General features: G+C 41.6%; 2 protein-coding genes across 3 annotated transcripts; both read left to right on the forward strand.

The window, feature by feature from the left end:
* The first annotated feature begins 632 nt into the window (after positions 1 to 632).
* Positions 633 to 6,955, forward strand: ZFAND1 (zinc finger AN1-type containing 1). 2 transcript variants are annotated; one of them, XM_054385534.1, is made up of 8 exons: positions 633 to 687; positions 1,586 to 1,628; positions 2,942 to 2,981; positions 3,337 to 3,464; positions 3,551 to 3,642; positions 4,417 to 4,545; positions 6,418 to 6,551; positions 6,721 to 6,955. In XM_054385534.1, exons 1-8 carry the CDS (start codon positions 633 to 635, stop codon positions 6,889 to 6,891), a joined length of 792 nt encoding a protein of 263 aa, XP_054241509.1. In that variant the 3' UTR covers positions 6,892 to 6,955. The 2 variants fall into 2 exon arrangements, with proteins under 2 accessions (XP_054241509.1, XP_054241508.1); XM_054385533.1 differs by having other exon boundaries at positions 4,417 to 4,541; positions 6,396 to 6,551.
* Positions 6,956 to 13,068: 6,113 nt separating this feature from the next.
* On the forward strand, positions 13,069 to 22,576 carry IMPA1 (inositol monophosphatase 1). The gene is made up of 8 exons (XM_054385302.1): positions 13,069 to 13,134; positions 14,234 to 14,367; positions 16,254 to 16,358; positions 17,649 to 17,694; positions 17,837 to 17,945; positions 18,538 to 18,646; positions 19,466 to 19,617; positions 20,766 to 22,576. Exons 1-8 carry the CDS (start codon positions 13,072 to 13,074, stop codon positions 20,882 to 20,884), a joined length of 837 nt encoding a protein of 278 aa, XP_054241277.1. The 5' UTR covers positions 13,069 to 13,071; the 3' UTR covers positions 20,885 to 22,576.
* The last annotated feature ends 520 nt before the right edge of the window (positions 22,577 to 23,096 follow it).

Here is a 23,096-nt window from a genome sequence, read left to right on the forward strand (position 1 = left end):
GGCGTGCCGAGGCAGGGGCGACATAGCCCCAGTCCTCAGTCACGGTCTTTAAGGCGCTGCCAGTCAGGCAATAGGATGCGCACGCAGGTCAGGACTGAGAAACATTAAACTCTTAAGAAATGTGGCTTTTAAGAGCACAGGTGCATCTACAAAGTACAGGATCTATCTGGGAAAGCTGTCTTCCCCTTGCCTCTGCCTCATGAAACCGGCCGCGTTTGGAGGGCTGACGACAAAGACAAGACACGCAAAAGAACTTTTTCCCCCAGTAAAATCAGCCTAATGCTTGAAGAGCACCAACGCCGCGGATCTGGGCTGCCTGGAAGTCTGAGGCGCCGCTTGCACCGACACGGACTCATCCACACATTCCCCTGAGTCCGTTGGGGCCGCCCCTCCTGCCGCGATCCCCAGCAGCCCTGAGCCGGCAGAGTGGGCCCGGCCACGGTCAGTAGGCACCTCCCGGCCGCCGCTGAGCCGCCCCTCAGCCCCACCCCGGGGCGGGGATCGCCGGTACATCGTCATGGCAGCCCCGCCGCGGGCGTGCTGAGTTCTACAGTGGCCCGGCAGCCCTTGCGCGCCCTGTGTCTGTGGCCGCTCCGGTCCCCAGACACACCGCTTTTTGCGACGCGCGGAAGATGGCGGAGCTGGAGCTGGGGCAGCACTGTGGGGTACCGGATTGCCACCAGCTCGGTGAGCCGGCGCGCGGCGGGTGTCTGCCGGGGTGGCGGAGACAGGGCCTGGCCTCCCACGGGCGAGGCGGGGACGCTGGGGCTGGGGGTGGTACCCAGGGCGGGGCGCCGCGGCAGCTCGGCGGTGAGGGGGCTGCGGGGCAGTGAAGTGCCCCTCAGGGTGTCCTCCGTGTTGCTGGGACCCTGCTCGATCCCTTGCAACGACTGTGTGTTTAATCCCCTGCTTTACCAGTTGTTACTACCCTGGTTTGTCATAAAGTCATAGAATCGTTTTGGTTGGAAAAGACCTTTAAGGTCATCGAGTCCAACCATTCTCTTAACTCCTCTTCAGCCTGCGTTGCTTGTACTGATCTCAAGCAATGGCACGAATGAAAATAGAACTCAGAGAGAGGCCATAAAAACACTTGTACTGAAAGCTTTCAGATGGGACCACTCGGTCTTATAGATGAAACGTAACATCTTCATGATCCAAGCTTTGTAGTCCAGTTGCATGGTGGTCCATTAAGACCTTATCTTAAGGATGGAGAAGTGGAGTAGTGGCCTGGAGGTGAGTGTTTGCTACCACCAGTGATGTAGATGAGATCAGCAGACACTGCTGTGAGAGCAGTAGGTGGGGGGCTGAGTGCAGAGACTTAAGTATGCATGATTTAAATTACACCAGAACAAATATGTATGGTACAAAGAATACAGAGGAGGGAACAAGATCATCAGGACTGTCAGATGTTGTCAGATGCTGGATTTGGGGATGATTTTGGTAGATGCAGTTGCTGAATGTCCTTATAAAGACATCTATCCCATGATACGGGTAAGCAAAAGTTAATCATGTAAAAATTAAGCTGGATACTATTAGCAAAACAAGAATCATGTTGTTTAACTGAAAACAAATGTCTTTGTTTCAGATTTTCTCCCCTTTGTATGTGATGGCTGTTCAGGTGTCTTTTGGTAAGTTCACTGAATTGCAGAGTATCTCAGACTGGAAGTAGCCCATAAGGATCATTGAGTCCAACTCCCTGCCCCTTCCAGTTTTACCTAAAACTAAAGCGTATGACTAAGAGTATTGTTTAGATGCTCCTCGAATTCTGAAAGGCTTGGTGCTGTGACCATGTCCCTGAGCAGCTGGTTGCAGTGTCTTGACCACACTCTCAGTGAGGATCCTGTTCTTGGTGTTCAATCTGAACTTCCCCTGACTCAGCTTCATTGCATTTCCTTGTGTCCTATTGCTAGTCACCACAGAGAGATCACCACCTCCTCCTCCACTGCCCTGTTCGAGGAGGTTGTTGTCTGAGATGAGGTCACTCTTCATCCTTCTCCAAGCTGAACAAAACAAGTTACCTCAGCCGCTCCTCACAAGTATTGCCTTCAAGGTCCTTTACCAATTTGGTTGCCAACCCAATTCCTCACATCTTTCTGCAGGGCTGCTCTCCAGCTTCTCATCCCCCAATCAGTATGTATAACCAGGATTCCCCCATCGCAGGTGAAGAATCTTGCATTTGCTCTTGTAAAGTTTCATACAGTTGGTGATTCTGCATCTTTCTAGTCTAACCAGATCTCTCTGTAAGGCCTCAAGGGAGTCCACAGCTCCTCCTGGCTTAGCATTGTTGTCAAACTTAATGTCTGTTCAATTTCTGCATGCATATAATTTATAAAGATATTAAAGAGCACTGGCTCTAAAATTGAGCCCTGGGGAACCCCACTGGTGACTGGCCACTAGCCTGATGTAACTCCATTTGTTATAACTCTTTGAGTCCAAGCATCAGCCAGTTGTTTACCCAACATGTTATGGACATGACTAGCTGTATGATGGACGTTTTGCCCAGAAGATACTGTGACAGGCTATATCAAAAGCAGAGAGAGATAGATAGTCTTGAGGGCAGATTTCACTTTCAACACATTAGAAGCCTTTCAGGGAGTTCTGCTGTTGTGGAAGGTGATTAACAATCCTTTTAAACAAACTGAAGTTGCCTTGAGCTGAATTCTTGAGCATGCTAATGTCCTTATTCTCTTGAAATATCTCGTTCTCTTGGAGAATGAGTTCCAAGAGCTAAATGTTTTGCTTACTCAGGAGGAGTATGTTCAATCCATTCAAACATGCAAAATGTGTAGGTTAAAACAAATTTTGGAGAAGATTATGATATAATTTAATTGTTTCTGTGATTAAACTTGTCAGATCACTCTTAAAACACTTCAGGGCTTTCACATGCAGCTTTTCTTTTCCTGAAATGTTGATTATGATATTTTCTTCTTTTGCTACAAAGCCTTCAGCACAGGAGCCGGGATGCTCATGGTTGTTCTGAGGTAATCTAATAATACCTGACTACCTTAACGTTAAAGTTCTGTGCAATTTAACTGTCTGTTTCCAGATTAGAGATGTACACATAGTGTATAAGTATGAATTGTTTAACTGAGAATGTGACATGCTTGGAAGAATGAATCTACTCTTTTTCTGCCTGTCAGAAGTAAATAGTTTGAGCAGGATAATGGTTCTTTTTCTAACTCTGAGCTAAACTTAACCAGGACAAAAGTAGGAGAGAATTGCTGGCCTGGCTTTGTCCATGGAGTGGAGAGCTAGCATAGTTCTGTTGGAAGGCTGGGGTGGTACCTTGTATCTGTATTATCCCAGCATTGACACAAAATATGACCTAATGCTTAGGTGAATATAAGAAAAAATGCTGTGAAGCCAGATCAGCACAGATCTTACCCATGTTCATACAAGGACTGCAATGGAAGGGAGCTGGTGCCAGTTTTATGTCCCTGTTGTGAAAAACATTTTTGCCTCAGGTGAGTGGAAGAGAGTGTTTTAGACATCAGTACTTGTTCACCAGTGCATAGAAAAGGTAATGAAAGGTTTGCACTGTTGTTTGCAGGCACCGGCACCCATCAGACCATGAGTGTGAGAAACTGGACACCCCAAAACCTCGAATGGCTGCCACCCAGCAGCTACTTAAAGACATTATAGGCAAGTACAGTGGGATATGTATTCTGCAGTTTTATTCAGAAGGCTGTTGGAGCTTCTGGCCTCCTTTGAGGATTCAGGTTTGACCAAAGAAGAAAGGATGGGAGTTCCTTGTTTAAATAGCCCTGTTCCGGGTGGAGACAAGACCACTAACATACATCTATACAGAAAATCTTCAAAGATCAAATAGGACTCAGATTTCTTTCAGAATTACTGTCTTGTTCTCATTCTGCAAGTACTATAATGTAATAAATTGTATCCAGCTATTATTATTTGCACAGTAATTTATGTGCTAATAATGCAATTGCATTGTATTTGGTGTGATGCCACTCTGCTAGGATTATACCTACACAACCAAGATGGCAAAAAAAAAGGTGAGTCTACAGGGTGAAGCCTTGCAGTGTTTTAACAAGTTCTAGGACAGGAAAGAGAATAAAGAGCACTGCCTAACTGGACAGGGGGGTTACATGTGGAAAGGAAGATCTGAAACTCTAACCACATGGATGCTGTGATGGCCACAGGTGTAGAAATTTAGGAGTTTATATCTGCTGGGTTTTTGAAACCTGTGATTACCTCATGGTAGTGTTCATCTGCTTTTCAGTGTAAAGGAGTTCTGCTAGAACCATAACAATTCCAAATATTCTTGAATAGGAGTGCCTGATATTGTGGCCTATGGAGAACACAAAAGGGATGGGAACCTTGGAAATATGAGGTCCAAGAGGCTAATTCCAAGGAGGCAGTCTGAATCATCACACTAACAGATAATATACTTCTCAGATTCTAAAACAGATAAGGAAGCAAAAGGCAAAAAACGGAAAGGAGCAAAAAACAGTGAGACAGCAGCGAAAGTGGCATTAATGAAACTGAAAATGCATGCCTGTGGAGACAAGTCCTTGCCTCAGGTCAGTCATTTGTTTTCAGTAACTCAAAGTAAATGAGAAATTTTCTAAATTTATCATTCTTTGTCTAGTTCCTTCAGTTTAGTTTTGGATTTATTTCTTCAAGCCCACAATCATTTATACATCCATTTCAGCCTGGTTCTCAAAACCAATCTCACTAATCTTATAAGGTGTCTGTGAGTTGGGAGCAGTCAGGTCAAATTCCTTTATAGCAGCAATGTCTTTGCCTGCCATAGGGCTGTCACCCAACACTGTGGGGGGACACAGGTACTTTTGGATACCCTTGGCAGAATGATGACAGTATGTGTCGGTGTGAGCTGAAATTCCGCCCCCCACCGACAATAACCAGGCTAGCTCAGTCTGGAAGCAAATGAAAAGCTGTATTTACAAGCAGAGTCTACAACCTACGATGAAATGCAATGAATATGTACAAATATACAAAATTCACAACATTCACAAATATATACAATCAACAGAAAAGCACAACCGATCTCCCTTTGCTTCCCCCCAAGGGGACCCTCCCAAAGGGGCCTCTCTCTCTCCCAAGAGCTTCCCCCCCAGACCCCCCTGGACAGAGAAGCAGAGTTAGTTAAGCAGAAAGTTGTTAACTTAGCTGCCAAGGTCAGTACGTGTTATCTTCAGCCAGAAGAGAAGAAGAAACAGCAGCCAGACAGGCCAGCAACTGCCCCCACTGCCGAACGCAGAATGTGCAGAATGCCTACTTTGTTTTGGGTAATAGTTCTTAAACATTTCTGTCTATCCAATGGAAGTGTTTAGAACAATCGTTATTTTGCTTTCCTACACCCAATAGTGACTTATTTACATTCTTTCACTTTCTCTGTTCTGAACTTTGCAAGGAAAAATTAAAAAGACAGTTTCAAACCATCACACAGCATTAAGTTGTGGTTAAGCCTTATTATTGTAACAAACTTTGTAGCACAGAAGTTTTGTGGTCAGAGTGGCACAGGGTTTTTATAACCTGAATCCATGTGGCATAGTTTTCTAAAGAGCATAGCACTGAGTTTTATAGCACAGCTTAGTAGAGAACAGATCTTCTGAGAAGCAACTGAGGGAACTGGGGTGGTTTAGTCTGTAGAAAAGGAGCCTGAGGGGAGACCTTCTTGCTCACTACGAGTCTGGTTTGATAGTGTCTGGCTTGGACTCAGTCAGGGCAGTCTGGCCTGATGAATATACCAGTCATGCTTGCTCTGTGTGAATGTCAATACGAAAGAAACCTAGAAAAGGGATTGTTCCTATCCTGTTCAAAATCTCTCCCTCACAGGTTCCTCTTGAAATTTCTTAAATTAATGTTTCAGTCTGGTAGATATTGAAGAAATGTTTAGTATATAAAAGGACGGAAAACAGCATAAAGGATTAGCTGGCCATGACTGGAGTGTTGGTTTGTGAAGATGGCATTTCTGGTAGTGTGAAATAGTTCTGTTTTAACCACTTTTGCATTCTGCTTTGAGGCCCTGTACTGCTGCCAAAAGCCAGCACTGCTTATTTAAGCTCACCTTTTTCTCCTCAGAGCAGTCACTCTCTAATAAAGCCAGGCCAGACACCTTTTCCTGTCTGTCTGTAACAGTCTAGCTGTGGGACTCTGGTGAGGTGTTCTCTCCACCTTTCTGAACTTCCTGTCCATCATATCTGTGCTGCCATTGGAGGCAATATGACTTTGTGATCTCAGTCATTTATATTCTGCCATAAAATGGGCTCTTAGTCCTGTGGGAACAGAACAAGTTTCAGCTGGCGGTTTGTGGGGTGAAGTGTAAGATTTTACTGAAAGATTATTAGATGTGTCTGACTGGCGTGATGCATTTCCTCTGTGAATAATTTTTTATTTTTCATGTTTTTCAGACAGAAAGAATTTACTTTCAAGTATTTTTACCAAAGGGTAACAAAGAGAAAAGCAAGCCCATGTTCTTTTGCAGTAAGTGGAGTATTGGCAAAGTAGTAGATTTTGCAGCTTCCTTAGCAAGCCTTAAAAATGACAACAACAAATCCACATCCCAGGTAAATCAGTAATAGTACCAAATATTTTCCAGGTTCCTGGATTTGGAGTTGATGTTTTGTGTTGGTTGGTTGGTTGGGGTTTTTCTACCCTTTGTTGCTCTCCCACCCCACTTCTTGCATCTCAGAGAAGCAAATCTTGATGTTAATTTGTGTGCTATTTGTCTTCCAGAAACTGAGATTATGCCATAGTGCCTCTGGAGCAGCCTTGCCATTTGAGCACACGCTGGAAACCTGGCTGTCTGATAAGGACTATCCATTGTACAATGGTGGAAATATCATTCTGGAGTATCTTGATAATAACGGTCTGCTTATAGAAGATACGGAGTCATACTTTAGTTAAACAGGAAATTACCACAAACGAAAAAAAATAGATTAAGTATTTTTTTAGATGTCTGGTATTTAAACCAAGTCCAGTTTTCTGTTAAAATCATTGGTGTGCCAGAGTCTGACCTCAGCTGTAAAGACGCAGTGCCTATTCATTTCTCAGTTGCTTGAGTGACGGAAGAACTATGTCCTGAAAAGAAAATTAGTTATTATATAACTAATTACAGATACTTTCTAGAATAAATTCTTCCTTTATTCTGCTGGATAATGTCAGTAATGTTTTATGAAAGTTTATTTTTGTGTAAATGATGGGAAAAGGTATGTACTAAAATCAATAAATAATGAAAGTGTAAACTTGTGCCAATTATCTGAAGGAAAGAAATATGTTACAGTACTGCAGCATCTTTTTATGTCTACAGGAACAGATTTCACTGAATACCAGAATCCAGCATTATCTATGCCCCAGATCTACATTTTCTTCTTATAATAGAATCATTTAGGTTGGAAAAGACCTTTAAGATCATCAATTCCAACCATTCTCTTAAGCTACCAAGGCTGGTGCTAAACCATGTCCCTCAGCACCACGTCTTTGCCTGTTTTCAACACTTCCAGGAATCGGAGTTCAACCACCTCTCTGGGGAGCTTCTGGAGATGCTCTGGAGATGCTTCTGATGTCCAACCTAAACTTCCCCTAATGCAACTCGAGGCCATTTCCTCTCATCCTAGCACTTGTTACAGGGAAAAAGAGACCAACACCCACCCCTACATTTCAGGTAGTTGTGCAATGATGCTTAGAACTAAAGCTTCCTGGAGCAAAAATTAAGTTCTCCCAGCTTTCTTCCTTGTGTTTGTAAATCTCAATATCATTGTGTGATTAGGTGGAGGATAAAAAGAGAGCTTGAAATGATCCTTTTCTAGCTCTTGTGTAAAAGAGGAAGAAATAAAATTCTCTTTAATTTGCATCTCAGGCTGCTGTGGTAAGCAGTATGTAACAAAAAAACCAACCATCATTGTGCAACAAGTGGGCTGGGGAAGAACCCCAAACTGAACTTCATAGAATCACAGAATGGTTTGGGATGGAAGGGACCTCAACGATCATCCAGTTCTAGCTCCCTGCCATTGACAGGGGCACCTTTTCCTAGACCAGGCTGTTCAAGGTCCCATCCAATCTGGCAAGTGGAAAACACTGCTACAGAACAGGACTTTTTTTTTTTCCAGCAGAAAATCCTCATTGCCTATTTACCCCTTTACTTCTGCTCCCCCTTTTTCTGCTCAGCAGTTACAGGTAAAAGAATTAAAATAACATTTGTTGTGGATAAAGACAAAATAGACTTGGAATGCAGAAATTAAATCTTTGGGGAGACCTCAAAGGTTTCACTAGGAAGGCTGCTTTCATCAATGGCCAGCTATGGCTAAGGCCAAGCAGCTGCAAATGGCAGTACAAATACAGCAAGTCACAGCTGATAAACTCCCAAAAAGTTGTCATGTTCACTTTCATCTTATTCCAGAAATGTGTCTGGGACTCTATATAGAAGTTCATTCCACTGTTTTCAGTTTTCAGACAGTGAGAAGCAAAACCAAGTTAAGCTAGCCTGACCTCTCTGAAGAGAGATGAAAACTCAGTCCTGATCACCGACTCTTAAGAACAAAAGCAGAAATTTTCCTAGAGCTTCGGCATCTGTCCCTGGCTAGAACTGCTCATATTTTGGCTGTTTAGGCTCTAGCATATCTTCCCTTATCACACTCAGGTTTTTTCTTTTCCTAAATAATACTATCTTAGCACAGGGAAAGTTAAACAACTGGGTTTGAAAAAAAGAAAACATCAACAAACAACAAAATTTTTGAAACTGTTGTTAATTTTAACGTCAAGGCTTGTGTTAAGGAAGGAAAGGGAAAAGGAAAGAATTGTTTTTGTTGAAAAAGACCTCTAAGATCGAGTCCAACCTTCAACCTAAACACCAGCATTGCCATTAAACCATGTCCCAATGTGCCATGTCCACATGTTTCTTAGACACCTCCAGGGACAGTGACTCCACCACCTCCCTGGGCAGCCTGTTCCAACGCCAGTAAAGGATTTTTTCCTAATATCCAATCTAAACCTCCCCTGGCACAATTTGAGGCCATTTCCTTTTGTCCTGTCAGCTGCTACGAGGGAGAAGAGACCAGCTTCCACCTCACTACAACCTCCTTTTTAGGAAGAAGAAAATGTTAAACTCACTTCTAATAGAGGCAAAGAAAATGTACGCAAAGTTATTTAACTGAGGAGATGAATTTGACACAAGACATACTTAATGATTTTATAATACACAGTACTTTCACCTGAACAATTAAAATAGGTAAATATTGACCTTTTGGGCTGTTGTATCTGGATAGTAATTTGGGAGAACTTGCAAGGCAAAAGCTTTGCAATGATTTTACAGCTGAGAATGTTCTTCATAGCATCTCCTGGCCTTGTTCCAGCTGTTTTTGAGCTGGAAAGGTTTTATATTGACATCAGTATCCTGGTTTGAGCTAGAACACAGCTAATTCTGTTCAGAGATTTTACCTTTCAGCTCAGTCTCTTCTCAGTAACTGCACTGCACTTTCTGTTGTTCATAGTATGCTTTCACAGACAATGGCTGCTTCTAGCAGGGATAACGCTGATGTTTAGAGTTACTAACAAGGACTGGCACGCAGAAAGACTCCTGCTGATATTTGCTTCTATGGAGACCACGGTCACCACTATATCTTGTGTGCCGTGTTGGCATACCATAAAGTAAAAGGCAATCCTCATTATCAATACGGTCTGGGGGACAATGAGCTTGAGAGCAGCCCTGAAGAAAAGGACTTGGGGGTACTGGTAGATGAGAAGCTGGACATGAGCCAGCAACAGGCACTTGCAGCCCAGAAGGCAAACAGCATCCTGGACTGCATTAAAAGAAGTGTGGCCACCAGATTGAGAGAAGTGATTTTGTCACTCTGTTCTTGTGAGACCTCATATGGAATCCTGTGTCCAGCTATGGAGTCCTCAACACAGGAAGGACATGGACCTGATGGAGAGGGTCCAGAGGAGGGCTACAAAAATGATCAGAGGGCTGGACCACTTTTCCTATGAAGACAGGCTGAGAGAGTTGGGATTGTTCAGCCTGGAGAAGAGAAGGCTCTGGGGAGCCCTTATAGGGGCATTTCATTATTGGAAGGAAATCCACAGAAAGGCTGGGGAAGGAGTGTTTACAAGGGCTTGTAGTGATAGGATGAGGTGCAATGTTTTTAAACTGGAGCAGGGGAGATTTGGGTTGCACATTAGGAGGACATTTCTCACAAAGAGGGTAGTGAAATACTGGAACAGCTTACTTAGAGATGTGGTGGAGGCCCCATCCCTGGAGATATACGAGGTCAAACTCGATGGGGCCCTGAGCGACCTGATGTAGCTAGGGATGGGCCTGATGACTGCAGGTGGATTGGACAAGATAACCTTTGAGGGTCCCTTCCAACCATGCATTCTATGAGTCTACAAGAAGCTGTTTCACCAGTGTTAAACAGTTTTTGAGGGAAAAATCAAGATGCAAGGAAGAACCAAATCAATAAGAAACTGGCTCATTTTACTGCTTTTAATCACCGTAAAACTAAACTGATTCAAATCTTGTTTACTTTAAGGGGCTGTTCCACTCACATTCAAGTTCTTTTTCATGGGCCTGGTTAGGTATTGATTTCCCCCCCTACACTAAATAATGCAGTGCTGTTTTCAACAACAGAGCCTTCAGAAGCTGCCCTCTCTACAAGGACGTGGAAGCACTGTGGGCCCACAGAAGGGCAACAAAGCTGGTGAAGGGTCTGGAGAACAGGGCTGGTGAGGAGCAACTGATGGAATTGGGGTTGTTTTGTCTGGAGGAGTCTGAGGGGAGACCTCACTCTCCACAACTCCCTGAAAGCAGATTGTAGTGAGGTGGGTGTTGGTCTCTTCTCCCTACTAAAAAGTGATAGGGTGAGAGGAAACATCCTCAAATTGCACTATGTAAGGTTTAGGTTGGAGATTAGAATAAACTTCTTCACTGAAAGGGTTTTCAACCACTGGAACAGGCTTCCCAGGGAGGCAGTTGCATCCCTAACCCTAAAGGTGTTTCAAAGAGGCAGACATGTGGTGCTGAGCAGCATGGCTTAGCAGTAGACTTGGTAAGAGTTAGCGAATGGCTAGACTTGATGATCTGAAAGGTCTTTTCCAACCAAAACGATTCTATGATCCTAAAAGCGCGGATAAACGCCAATGTCTTGCTCCATAGGAGCACTTTTGCGTCCAATTATTAAAAAGCAGACGACATTAAAAGCCAACCGTAGCAGCCTTAGGTCACACAGCAGAAGCACAGAGGCAGCTGCCTCCCGCCCCTTCCTGACGTCACCCGCGCAGGCGCAGTGGCGGCCACGGAGGCTGGCAGGAGGGGGCGGAGTTAGCGGCTTCTGCTCCGGCGCGGCTGCGCGCCTCGGCTGGAGCGAGGAGAGCGGCAGAGGGCACGGTGCTGGAGGGAGCAGTGCTGGAGGGAACAGAGGTGAGCCGCTTCTTCCTTCCTTAGCCGCCATTTCGGGATGCCGTGAAGGGGATGCGGTGCAGCCCCGGCGGCTGTGTCGTCCTGCCATCGCCCGGGCAGGACGACACAGCCTCCGAGGCTGGAGCTGCTCTCACTCCGGCAGGGCAATGTGGGCCGCCCTTCCTGCCAGCCTGGAATCTGAGTCTCTCCTCTGAATGCACACCCAGAGTTTGTGGGACAAACTCGTCACGGGGCATCCAGAGAGCACAAAATTAAGCTGGAGGCGGGGGAAAAGTCACTTCTTCTAGTCAGTGTAGGCGCTGTTATCGAACTAGAATACGTGTTGTGGAGTTAATGTTTTGCTGAGATGTCAATGATGTTTTTTTTCCCTCTGCCGTTATACTGCGTGTCAGTGTAAGTACGTACTGAAAACTTAAGGGAAGAACTTTATTTAAGGTTCCACGAGTGCTACTAGTTGCTTACAGGTAACAGTAATTTAATGCTGTTGTACCCAGTTCTGTGTCCTGGCAAATTATTAAAGGCTATAATTAATAAGGAACATTAGCGGCGTAATTGAAGCATTGTGCCCTTGGCATTTAACCTAGCTTTTCTATCCATCTCTGCCTCTTTGGGACCAAGGCTGAAAGAGACAGCAACGATTAGATCAGGGTGATTGAACTGATGGTTCATGGATTGTGTTAACTGCACAGGTGCTTGATTTTTTTTTTTTTTTTAAATAATCATTTATCTAATCTTTGTGAATCCGCGAGCAGTTACCAAGGTCATCACTTAAAGAGTGAATTGCTTGAGTGGGGAATACCCAGAAGGCTTCTTAAAAGGCTAGAGCTCAAAAATGAACCAGCCTTCAAAAATTGCATCATTAAATGAATTTATGGCCTGTTGGGGGTGTATCAGAAATAATGGCAAGTGGGCTGGTTTGTGTTTCACATTGCTCGTGAAAATACAGATACACAGAAGGTGAGGTATCTTGTATTGCTTCCTAATAATTGAGAATATAGAAAACACTTGGAAATGACTGTGAGATCTTGTAGCTGACTCATGTTGCATCAGAACCACTTCGTATTTGTGTTCGACATAAACCCCTGGAACAAAGTATGGAGGACTAAAATATAGACAGGATAGACTTTGAGTTTAAGATTCTAATCTTCCAATTTAAGACATTCAAAGTCATCTAAACCATACTTAAAATTAGACCGAGCTGTATGTCAACAGTCTCCTGCAATAAATTGCAGTGAAGATTCCAGTGGTTTTAAGCAGAAAGGCTCAGACCTGTACGCTGTGTCTGAGAATGTGCCACAGTGTTGCTTTTCAGAGACTTTATGTACTTTGAGGTCAGTGTCTAAATGTGGAATCTTGTACAACCATGTATCTTTCAAGACTGATGCTCTGTGCTTGTGAATGGTTTTGTACTGTGTGGTGGTGTGTGTTTGTTTGTGGGTTTTTTGATAAACACAAAATTGAGAAGAAATCTGGTAACTTAGACTAAGCACTTTTTTTTTTTTTTTTTTTAAATTCTGAGTAAAGGATGGAATAAACTTCCCATATTCCAGCAAGGAGAAAACAGTCCAGTCCAGAATAGGGCGAACAAAAAGTTAGAATTTGTAAAAGAAATAGCCATAAACATTTGTGTGCTAATCTCTTCTTTTTTTTGTAGACTATATCGCTACGAAAATATGGCAGATCCTTGGCAAGAATGTATGGACTATGCAGTTACTTTAGCAAGGAAAGCTGGGGAGGCAAGTATAAACTATTTATAAATAATATTATTTATTATTGAGTCTAGTATGTGTATACCTTTTGAAGGGGTTTGATATTGGATATTATTTTGAGGAGTATCTTGTCCAAAACAAAGTAGCAAAATTGTTTGGTGATGTTCAAGTTCAAGGTTGGAGTGTCTTTCATTTTTACAGCTCAGTTAATTTAAGAAAATAGCTTTGTACTTTTGGACTGGCATCCAGGTAAAGACTGAAGAGTATCTTTTGTGCTTTGAATTTGATTGGAAAGAAACATAAATTCTGAGCTGTGGTAAATAGATCATGTCTTTTTTTCTCCCCTAAACTGCACTTATCTGTCTTACTAATTTACCACCTGAAAGCTCTTTTAAACACCTCAGTCAGCTTCATACAGTGGCTTGTTGGCAGAAGATGCTATATCATATTCCCTTCATAAAGATTGCCTTGCTTCTATAAATAAGAAGCATCCCTTTCAGTGGTGGTGCTTTGCCCATTTGTGATCTAAGATGGCTTAGAACAAGAAAGCGTTTGCATGTCTTGGCAGAGCCTCAGCATTAGACTGGTTACCAAATGTTCAGTCCTTGGTACATTTGAGTACTGTTGCAGCCAGACAAGATGGCACATGAACACAGAATGTGGTCCCTGCAACAGCCTTAGTAAAGTCTTCCCTCAGGAAATCTTTTTAAGTCATAGTAAAATAACTCTGTGGGCTGCGAGGCATGGATTCTTGTTTAAGCTGATTCTGGTAGTTTTAAGATCTTAAATGCAGGGTCTGACTAAAAATAACTGACTTAAGATCAGTCTTAAGTATTCCCTTCAATCCCAGTATTTAAATTTATACATCTAAGACTTGTCCTAACAAAAGACAGCTCAGCTTCATGTACCAGTACTTCAGATACATAGATAGATAGATACATAGATGCATGCATACATGCACAGGGAAGCCCAAACTTCTGCATTTAAATACAGATTTTGTCACTGCTTATGTCAGTATAAAAGATTACAGTAAAAATTATGCTCAGATTTTTGGGAAAACTAATATTTTCCATGCTTTTAATGGAGAAAGCTTTATTGATTTTTTTTTTTTAACTCTTTTTAACAGGTAATCCGTGGAGCGCTCAAAGAAGAAATATCTGTTATGACTAAAAGTTCACCTGTAGATCTAGTGACAGAAACTGATCAAAAAGTAGAAAACTTCCTTATTTCTTCAATAAAAGAAAAGTATCCTTCTCACAGGTATGGCTTCTTATTGGTAGAGTTTTGGGAGAAGAAGGGGAGAGGTGACTGAAAGAAGAAAATGGAAAGTTCTGTGATTTTGCTCGGCAGAATTTCATTGCAGCTGGCATGCTGGAAAGTTACAGAATTCTTCCTTGCCCTCAGTGTATTAAGTATGCTAGAGAGTAGTGGGTCTAATGGCATGAGGTTAGCCTTGTTCAGTACTTATGCTGAAAGCCACTTCCAGTTGAGCCACCTGTAAATAACTTCTTGGTTGTTTGTATTGGAGAGTCAAAGTTGGCCACAAGATACAGCCAGAACCCAAATGTCTTGTGTGGTGGTGGTGTCTGTTGAAACCAGCATTCCTTCAGTGGTTGTGCTGGAGGGATCCCATGGTACCCCATGTGCCTTTGGCAAATCTCATACAGTTTAAGAGCAGCAGACATCATTAAAAGAAGACAAGATCTTCTGATTCTGTGTAACTGAAAGTCTGTCACGTAAAACACTGGGGTTTTTTTTTCAATTGCTGTTGTTGTTTTGGTTTTTTTTTTTTTCCTCCCCCTGCCTGTCCTCCCCCCTGAAACAATCTATTCTTGAAGAATGAACTATATGTATCTTACTGGATTTAACTTACCTGAGACTTTCTTCTCCATTTTGATATGATAACTCAAGTTTAACACAGTTGCCTTAAAGTGGGTTTTCTAATTTTCCTTCAAGGTTTTCTTACCATAGCTGTCTATGTGAAATGTAATAAATAGGCTTAGAACTGGAACAACTGAGATGATCCAAAATGTCAGTAGCCTAAAGAGATCGTGTAGGCATACAGACTTCTGGAATGACCTTGAAATAACAGTTTCTGTGACACTGATGAACATTTCAGAATATTTTAGCTTCATTTTCTATTAGATAATTGGTAGCACATGAGATATCCTAATGTTGAATTCTCTTTTCTAAGGAATTACTCATCCACCTAAATAACTCTTCAGCTTCTTTGTGAAGATGTGCTGCCTTTTGGAGACTTTTTGAGCATTCGTCTTCACTTCCATAGTTAATCATAAAACTCCTAATCAATACTAAAGGGATCTTACTTGTTTACTCTCATTTTGCATGTTTGTGGAGGAAAGCTTGTGTTTGATGCATGCTTTTTAGAACTCCAGTAGTAGGTGATAAATTTAACAGTATGCAAAAAAGGCATAGAAGGGCATTTTCACCCACTGAGACTCATCCCAATAGTTTTACAGGTCAAAACAAATACTTTCATGAGCAGCAGAAATTTTGAAATGTGGGTTCCTGTGGCCCTGTGCCTTGTGTATCCCTTGTTTTTAGCATTGTAGTTGAGTTTGCACTCCATTGCCTTCTTTAGGAGGAGCTCTGGTTTGTATTCTGTGCCCTGACCATGCTACTGTTTCGTAACACTCTTATTAACCCTTTTGAGACTAAGAATTTTCTGTTCTGCTTGGGTTGCAATCAGACTACATATGTAACAGTTACTGCAGTGGTCTAACCAGATGCATATGGCCACAGAGACTTTCTTACTGAAAACACAAGCTAAAAAGTAGTGGTTTATAGCACAAATAGAAAGGTGTAAATAGCTGTAAGTCTTCTAATGAGAATTTAATGATGTTCTTACCAGAAAAAATTCTGAAAGCTTCAGTGTTTTGAGTACTAAATTCCAGTAACGGGCATTAAAATGTAAAGTTCTTTTCCCCATGTTTGTGCTTATCTTTGCCATTATAAATAATGAATCAGGGTTGGTCAGATATGGCTGGTGCTTTCCAGATAAATTGTGTATTGCTCAGCTTTTTCCATCTGATCACTTGTGGTACAAACCCCTGCATCTCACTATATGAAATTTAATTTCAAGGGCGGTGGTGTAATTCAGAGTATTTTAAACCATTTCCTTGTAGCTTCATTGGAGAAGAATCTGTTGCAGCTGGAGAGGGCAGCATTTTGACAGATAACCCCACATGGATTATAGACCCTATTGATGGAACCACCAACTTCGTACACAGGTCCACGTTTCTTTTTTTTTTTTTTTTTTTAATGCTAGCAACTTTAATTGATTACCCTTTTTCTTTCTCCAGTTCCATTAGAGGGAATGGGTTTTTTCCACTTTTTTTTTTTTTTTACTGCAAACTTGGTTATAGTCACAGATTGCTGTTTACATTTGTTGAGAGCCATTGAGCAGGTTTTATAATCATTTTAGTATTTACGAAGGTATTATAATGGTCTCACTCTGTAACCAACAGCAGCTGTTCCATGAGAGACCTGTACTGTGTAGCAGAGATCAGCAGCCTTTGGCACAGGGGCTAAAGGTAGGTGAGCTGACTTTAACAGTAAAGCAACAGGACTCAGAACTAGGAGTTTCAGCTTCTTCAGAGAGGTGATAACAGCTCCAAGTGCTCATTTCTAAAAAATTCCAAATTCATCAAGATCTAGGAGCCACTGCCATCAGGGAAAGCAGAACATAACCAGTCATTACCTAGTGGTGATAAGAAGAGGACTTTCAAGTGTAATGCTGACTTCCTGTTCCTTCAGTCTTTGAAGCACTGGAGATTTGGGCCCCAATGAGCTTTTCTGAGCCTGATTCCAGTTTTGAATTTACTGCTGCTGTGTGCACCACAGCTTTGAACAGCTGCTTAATCCTGCTAAATAGCAGGTTCAAAAAGGTGTCAGAAAATAATCCCTTCTGCTGGAATTACATACCGGAAAGTCTGGTTTCTTACAGACACTAATTAAAGCAAACATATTGGAACTGCAATTTTTGAAGAGTAACAGCTTATATTAATAATAAAAAATTAATTGGTTGATTGTCAAAACCTTAGACTGAGATGCAGTCTACCATGTCCTCTGTGCTCCAACTGCCTTCAGTCTTCTACCTACATTCTCTCTTCTCACTTCAGTATCTCTCGTGTCTTGGTGGAGATGTGGGGAGAGGTAATTTGCTTCTTTTAATCAGACCATTTTTGTGATCTTGTTCCTTCTGAGAAAGGTGCTTGAGTTGTTGGTCAGCTGTAAAATGACAGTCCCCCAAGCTAGTAACAGCTCTAATAGGGGTGACAGTCCCTAAGCTGATTTTTTGTGGCTGGGAAAGTTTCTGTTTTAAATGGTAATCAGTGTATTTTGTCTGTTTTCAGAGTAAATTGTGTAAGTTCCAGAAATTTAGTATTTCCTCTGTAGTTTATGTTCCATTTTGAAACACACTTTGCATTTGACTGACCATTGTTTTTCTTGATAGGAAGCATGGTGATGAAAGCAGCATTGTATCTCACTATAAATTAGTGAAATGTTTTGTTTTGTAGGTTTCCATTTGTGGCAGTTTCAATTGGCTTTGTTGTAAACAAAAAGGTACACTCTTTATTACTTAATATCTAACTAATCAAACCCATATTAATTCTTTGTTGCTACTTACAACCAAGATCTGTATTTTCACAGTAAACAGGAAGAAAGGGAGAAGAAAACCTAAAGGTATCTTTATTTTTTCTTGCAGATGGAGTTTGGAATTGTGTATAGTTGTATAGAAGACAAGATGTATACTGCCAGGAAAGGCAAAGGTGCATTTTGCAATGGTCAGAAGCTTCAAGTATCAGGCCAAGAAGGTAAGCTGGTAAGATACTGAACTGAGTAGCTTATTACTAACAGAGTGAGGCATCAGCAGTTTTAGACTGGGATGTATTCCCAATTTTTAACCCACACTATGTTTTGCAGAGTCAGGCTTCTTTTGGCCATGCATTGTTCAGTATTCGGTATTTTATGTTCTCTTTGCACTTAACATGCTTCTGATTTTTGCAAAATCAGGACTCAGCCACTGAAGATTTTACTCCCTTTGTCTGTTCATTGTGGGGTTTTGTTTGCTTGTTTTTAGTTTTCTGTGTGTATTCACCACCCTCTGTGAAGTAAAATCCACCCTTACAGTGCGCCCTGAGGACTGTTCTAATTATTATAGGAATTGAACTTTATTTACTAGTGACATTAATGTATATGCACAGTTGAACCAAATCACTGCATTTTAGTTTTTCCTGCCATTTTCCATGTAAGAACAGATTTTTATACTTTAAATATGCAATATTTCAATTAAAATACCTTGTTTATGTTCAGTCTTGTGAGAAAGCAGTGAGGTAAACTCTGCTAATGACTGTTGCTATATATAAGTCATACTGTTGGAATAGTGAGGTTTTGTTTCTTTTCCAGACATTACAAAATCCCTTTTAGTGACAGAATTGGGGTCAAATCGAGATCCAGAGACTATAAAAATAATTCTTTCTAACATGGAAAGACTTCTCAGCATTCCTATTCATGGGTAAGATACCTCCTATGTTTTGTATTTACTAATAGTGTTACTACTTTAATCTCTTTGGTGAAGGATTGTTTGAATTGCATTTGACACCTTAATTGGGAACTATGATTTAAATGGTTTTTGTTTGGTGGCTTCTGCAGGGAAAAGTGTATGTTTAACTTTATCAAGCTGGGACATACAGAAGAGAACCCTAACAATCAGTATTGAGAACTAAGGCAGGTTTGGGTTTGTAGGACTAAAATGTGTCATATTTACAAGCTTAAAAAATGGAATACATTTTTGTACATTTTTTTTTTTTCCCACAGAAACAAACAAGGAGTAAACCAAGATAATTCACATTTCTTAGCTTTCTTTCCCTGTAGTAATGAAAATAATTGGATATATATCTCTCTCATATATTTTTTATATATGTATCAGAAGACAGAAGTAGATCTCCCTTTCCTCTTTTATCACTGTACAATATTTTTTCAGTCTGTCCAAGTAGTTGAAATTGTCCATAACCTGCTCTCATTTTGGTTACACTTCCTGCTTCCTCTCCTTCAACTAACATATTTTAGGTTAAGAAGTTGTTTTAGGATGTGTTTTCACTCTAAACCAGAATTGTTTAAAAGTTATTTCTGACAATTTGCTGTATTTGGAGAGCTCCTCAAGCCGCTTCAGCAAAACATCATTCTCAATTTTTTGTTTCCGTGCAGCATTCCATCATTTTTTTTCTCAGTTCACTTTGTGCTTGGTGCTTCTGTGTTCCCTGTGCACTGTACACAGACCATGTGGCTTTCTTACAAACTGTTCCCTGTTAAGAAAAACATCTTTCTCCTCCAGGATTAGAGCCGTTGGTACAGCAGCTGTCAACATGTGCCTTGTGGCAACAGGTGGAGCTGATGCCTATTATGAAATGGGAATCCACTGCTGGGACATGGCTGGGGCTGGGATCATTGTTACTGAGGCGGGTGGGGTGCTGCTGGACGCATCAGGTAAGTGCATGGGCCTGCAGGAGGCTCTTCTGTCCTTCTAAATAGCTAAGTGACAGGCTAATGTGGCAAGCTGAGAGAGGTTTTTTTCATCCTGGAGAACATAAAGCTCCAAGGAGACCTTATCAAAGCTTTCCAGTACTTGAAGGGGGCATACAAGAAAGCTGGGGAGAAACTGTTTACAAAGGCATAGGACAAACGGCAATGGTTTGAAACTAGGGAAGGGAAGATTTAGATTGGACAGTAGGAAGAAGTTCCTTACTAAACAGTAGTGGAACGCTAGATCAGGTTGCCCAAGGAGGTGGTGGAGGCTCCATCCCTGGAGATATTTAAGGTCAGGCTTTGATGAGGCTCTGAGAAATGAAATCTAATTGGAGATGTCCCTGCTTAACTGCAGGGGGGTTGGACTAGATGACCTCTAGAGGTGCCTTTCAACCCAGTGTATTCTATAGGTCTAATCGGGAGCAAAACGTAGCTGAAGGGAGAAGGCAAAGAGGTGTTTCAATCCTCTTTCCAAGTTACCATCACTAAACAGAGTTCCCTTCCAGTCAGCTGTATGTTGATAAGCTACAAGGCAAGCTTTACTCCCTTGGCTGAGCACCGGGAGAAGTGAAAAGAGAGAGTGAATATTGGAGAGAATTTAAATGTAGCTTATGTGAGATGCCTGTTGTGTTACATATAGAGAAGGAGAGGGTCTCCCCTCAGCCAGACAATCTCATTTCCTTCAGCTGCTCAATCTCAGAATGGTTTGAGTTGGAAGGGACCCTTAAATATCATCTAGTTTCACCCCCCTGCCATGGACAGGGACACCTCCTAGACCAAGGTGCTCAAAGCAGCATCCAACCTGGCTTTGAACACTTCCAGACTTGGAGCCTCCACCATTACTCCAGGCAACCTGTTCCAGTGCCTTACCACCCTCATGGGGAAGAATTTCTTCTTAATGTCTGATCTCAATCTTGCCTCTTCCAGTTTGGAGCTATTACCCTTCACCGTTGCTCTACCCCATTGTGTACATGCCTTTGTGTATTTGAACATGGTCCTAAATAGCAGTGTATTATTTTCACTTGATTTTTTTTCAATGCTCATTTTCTTACCAGCTTCCAGTTTTCTGCAAATAGAAGCTAGTTACTTTTGCTTGCTTTGATTTCTAGGTGGGCCATTTGATTTGATGTCTCGAAGAATTATTGCAGCAAGTAGTCGAGCTATAGGAGAGAGAATAGCCAAAGCACTTCAAATAATTCCTCTGAAAAGGGATGATGCAACTAACTGAACACCAAAACTAAACTTCAAATGTAATTATATACTGTTGTCTCATACTCTCATGTGATTGTTCTACACCTGGAACCTGATTAAAAGATAAGTAGATGGTAGTCTTTCAGTCCTGGTGTCACTGCTAAGTAGTGGTTTGAGATTGGACCAACACTCTAAGTAAGCCTTTACTGTTAAGTTTCTAATTTAGCATCACAGTTACACAAAGATCTATAAAAAGAAGCAAAGACAACTAAAGTTTTCAAGTTCTATACTACACTGGAAGAGCAAGAGACTCTTTGACAGAGAGATAAATACAAATCTCTGGTCCTCTAAGTGACAAAACAAAATTCACTGTCTTAATACCCCCTCAAAACACCTGATCCTGAACTCAATGAGGTGGAGACATTACTGTCATCCAGACTGTCTCATCTGTGACCTTCAGTGTCCGCAGTGTATCCCTTTCCTTGCCCTGTTTTTATAGAGGTAGTTGGCACGTTTCCCAATGTTTTTTCAGTTGCTTGTAGTTTTGACTCTAATTTAAAGGCTTTGTTACTTAACTGTCATTGTTTTCGTAGTCACCTTTCTCATGGTGGATAAACACGGTCTCCTCTTCAGCCTCTTCTGTGGCCAGTATGCTTACAAATTCATGACAGTTGCAAAAATAATAGTTTCAGTGCCAGGAAAATGTGTGCATCTCCCCAAAACAAGTTCTGAGCACACTTTCTGTCACCAAATGCACTTCCTTTAAATTAAGTTGAATCATGACTTGTATGAATTGGCTGATACCAGGCCCTCTGTCTTATTGCTGGCAGTTAGAATTCCTGTTAATTTTGCTTTTCCGTGGATCTATGTGTTTCAAAGTCTAAGGAATCTTTAAAATCCAAGAAAGCTGGCAACAAAGTAAGCCCACATTGCAGTTTTGTTTACATCACCTTCTATAAGTTGTGATAGCAGTGACAAACAGGTTTCTGTTGTGTTGTAGAATACACAGGCACAAAAGAAGGCACACATCTCAACCTAAAAGCTTTATAGCTCTAACAAATATTAGTGGGCTCATTCTTGGTGCCACCTGTTCTGAACTTTGAAAACTCTTCTGGTTCTTTGAATTTTTGTATCTATGAGTGCACTGTTAAATAATTAATGCACTTTAAAAGACCAAGATTTAACTTGGATCTGGGTTTTTTGACTAATTTTTCTATGTTTAAAGTTTGCTGAAGGAAGTTTTCTCTTTAGTGGCCCAGTTAAGACACGGCACTGCTTTGGAAAACCTGTCTTCTTGTACTGCTGTACCTGTGACTTTATTTTGGAAAATGGTGTTTTCTGTCCTGCAGTTTCAAAAGATCTCATAACATTCAGTCCTTTCTATGAGTTGATTTTTTTTTTTTTTTTTTGCACATTGTGTAGAAATATTTAATGTGAAGTTGTGTCTAATGGCAGATGGTTAATGTTAATGAGATCAGCCTGCTTCTCTACAAGGTCTTGTCAAAAAGCCAGGCTTGCATTAATGTTACTTTTTAAATTCCCATTGACAAGGATACAAACCTTTGGAGCATTTCACAGTAACTTTAACGCTGTAAATTATGTGAGATCATCATGATTTCTTGAGGAGTGTCTGCTGTACCATTTCTCTGGCTTTTGTATAACATTCTGTGTGATTTTTTTTTTTTAAGCTGATTTATTTGTAAAATGGAGGTGTCTAAAAAGACTTGAGATGGGAAAACACATTTGAAATAAATATGCTTTAGCAGCAGGTGCCTTCAGCTGTGCTTCCTTTCTTAACATACATCAGAGTCCTGGGTTCCAGCAGGCTCCATTTGTGGGCTTCAGCCTCTCTCCCAGTTGAACGCTTTCTCTACGTGGCCCCTGATGCACAGAGATCATAGACTGATAGCACGGTTTGGGTAGGAAGATACCTTAAAGATCGTGTAGTTCCAGTTTGTCTTCCAGGGAGGGATCTGGGACCTGCCCTGCTCCAACACCAGGGCCAGGGACACCTACTGGACCCAGCTTCTCAAGGCCCCATCCAGCCTGGCTTGAACACTTCTGGGCTTGGAGCCTCCACCTCTTCCCTGAGCAATGTGTTTGAGTGCCTTGCCACCCTCATGGTGAAGAATTTCTTGCCAGTGTCTAATTTCAATTGAGCTTTTTCCAGTTTGAAGTCATTGCCCCTTGCTCTCTTCCTCCATGCCTTTGTAAAGAAGTCCCTCTCCAGCTGTCAGTGCACAGCACAA

The sequence above is a fragment of the Indicator indicator genome, chromosome 12 (assembly GCF_027791375.1).
Source record: "Indicator indicator isolate 239-I01 chromosome 12, UM_Iind_1.1, whole genome shotgun sequence".
Taxonomy (NCBI): domain Eukaryota; kingdom Metazoa; phylum Chordata; class Aves; order Piciformes; family Indicatoridae; genus Indicator; species Indicator indicator.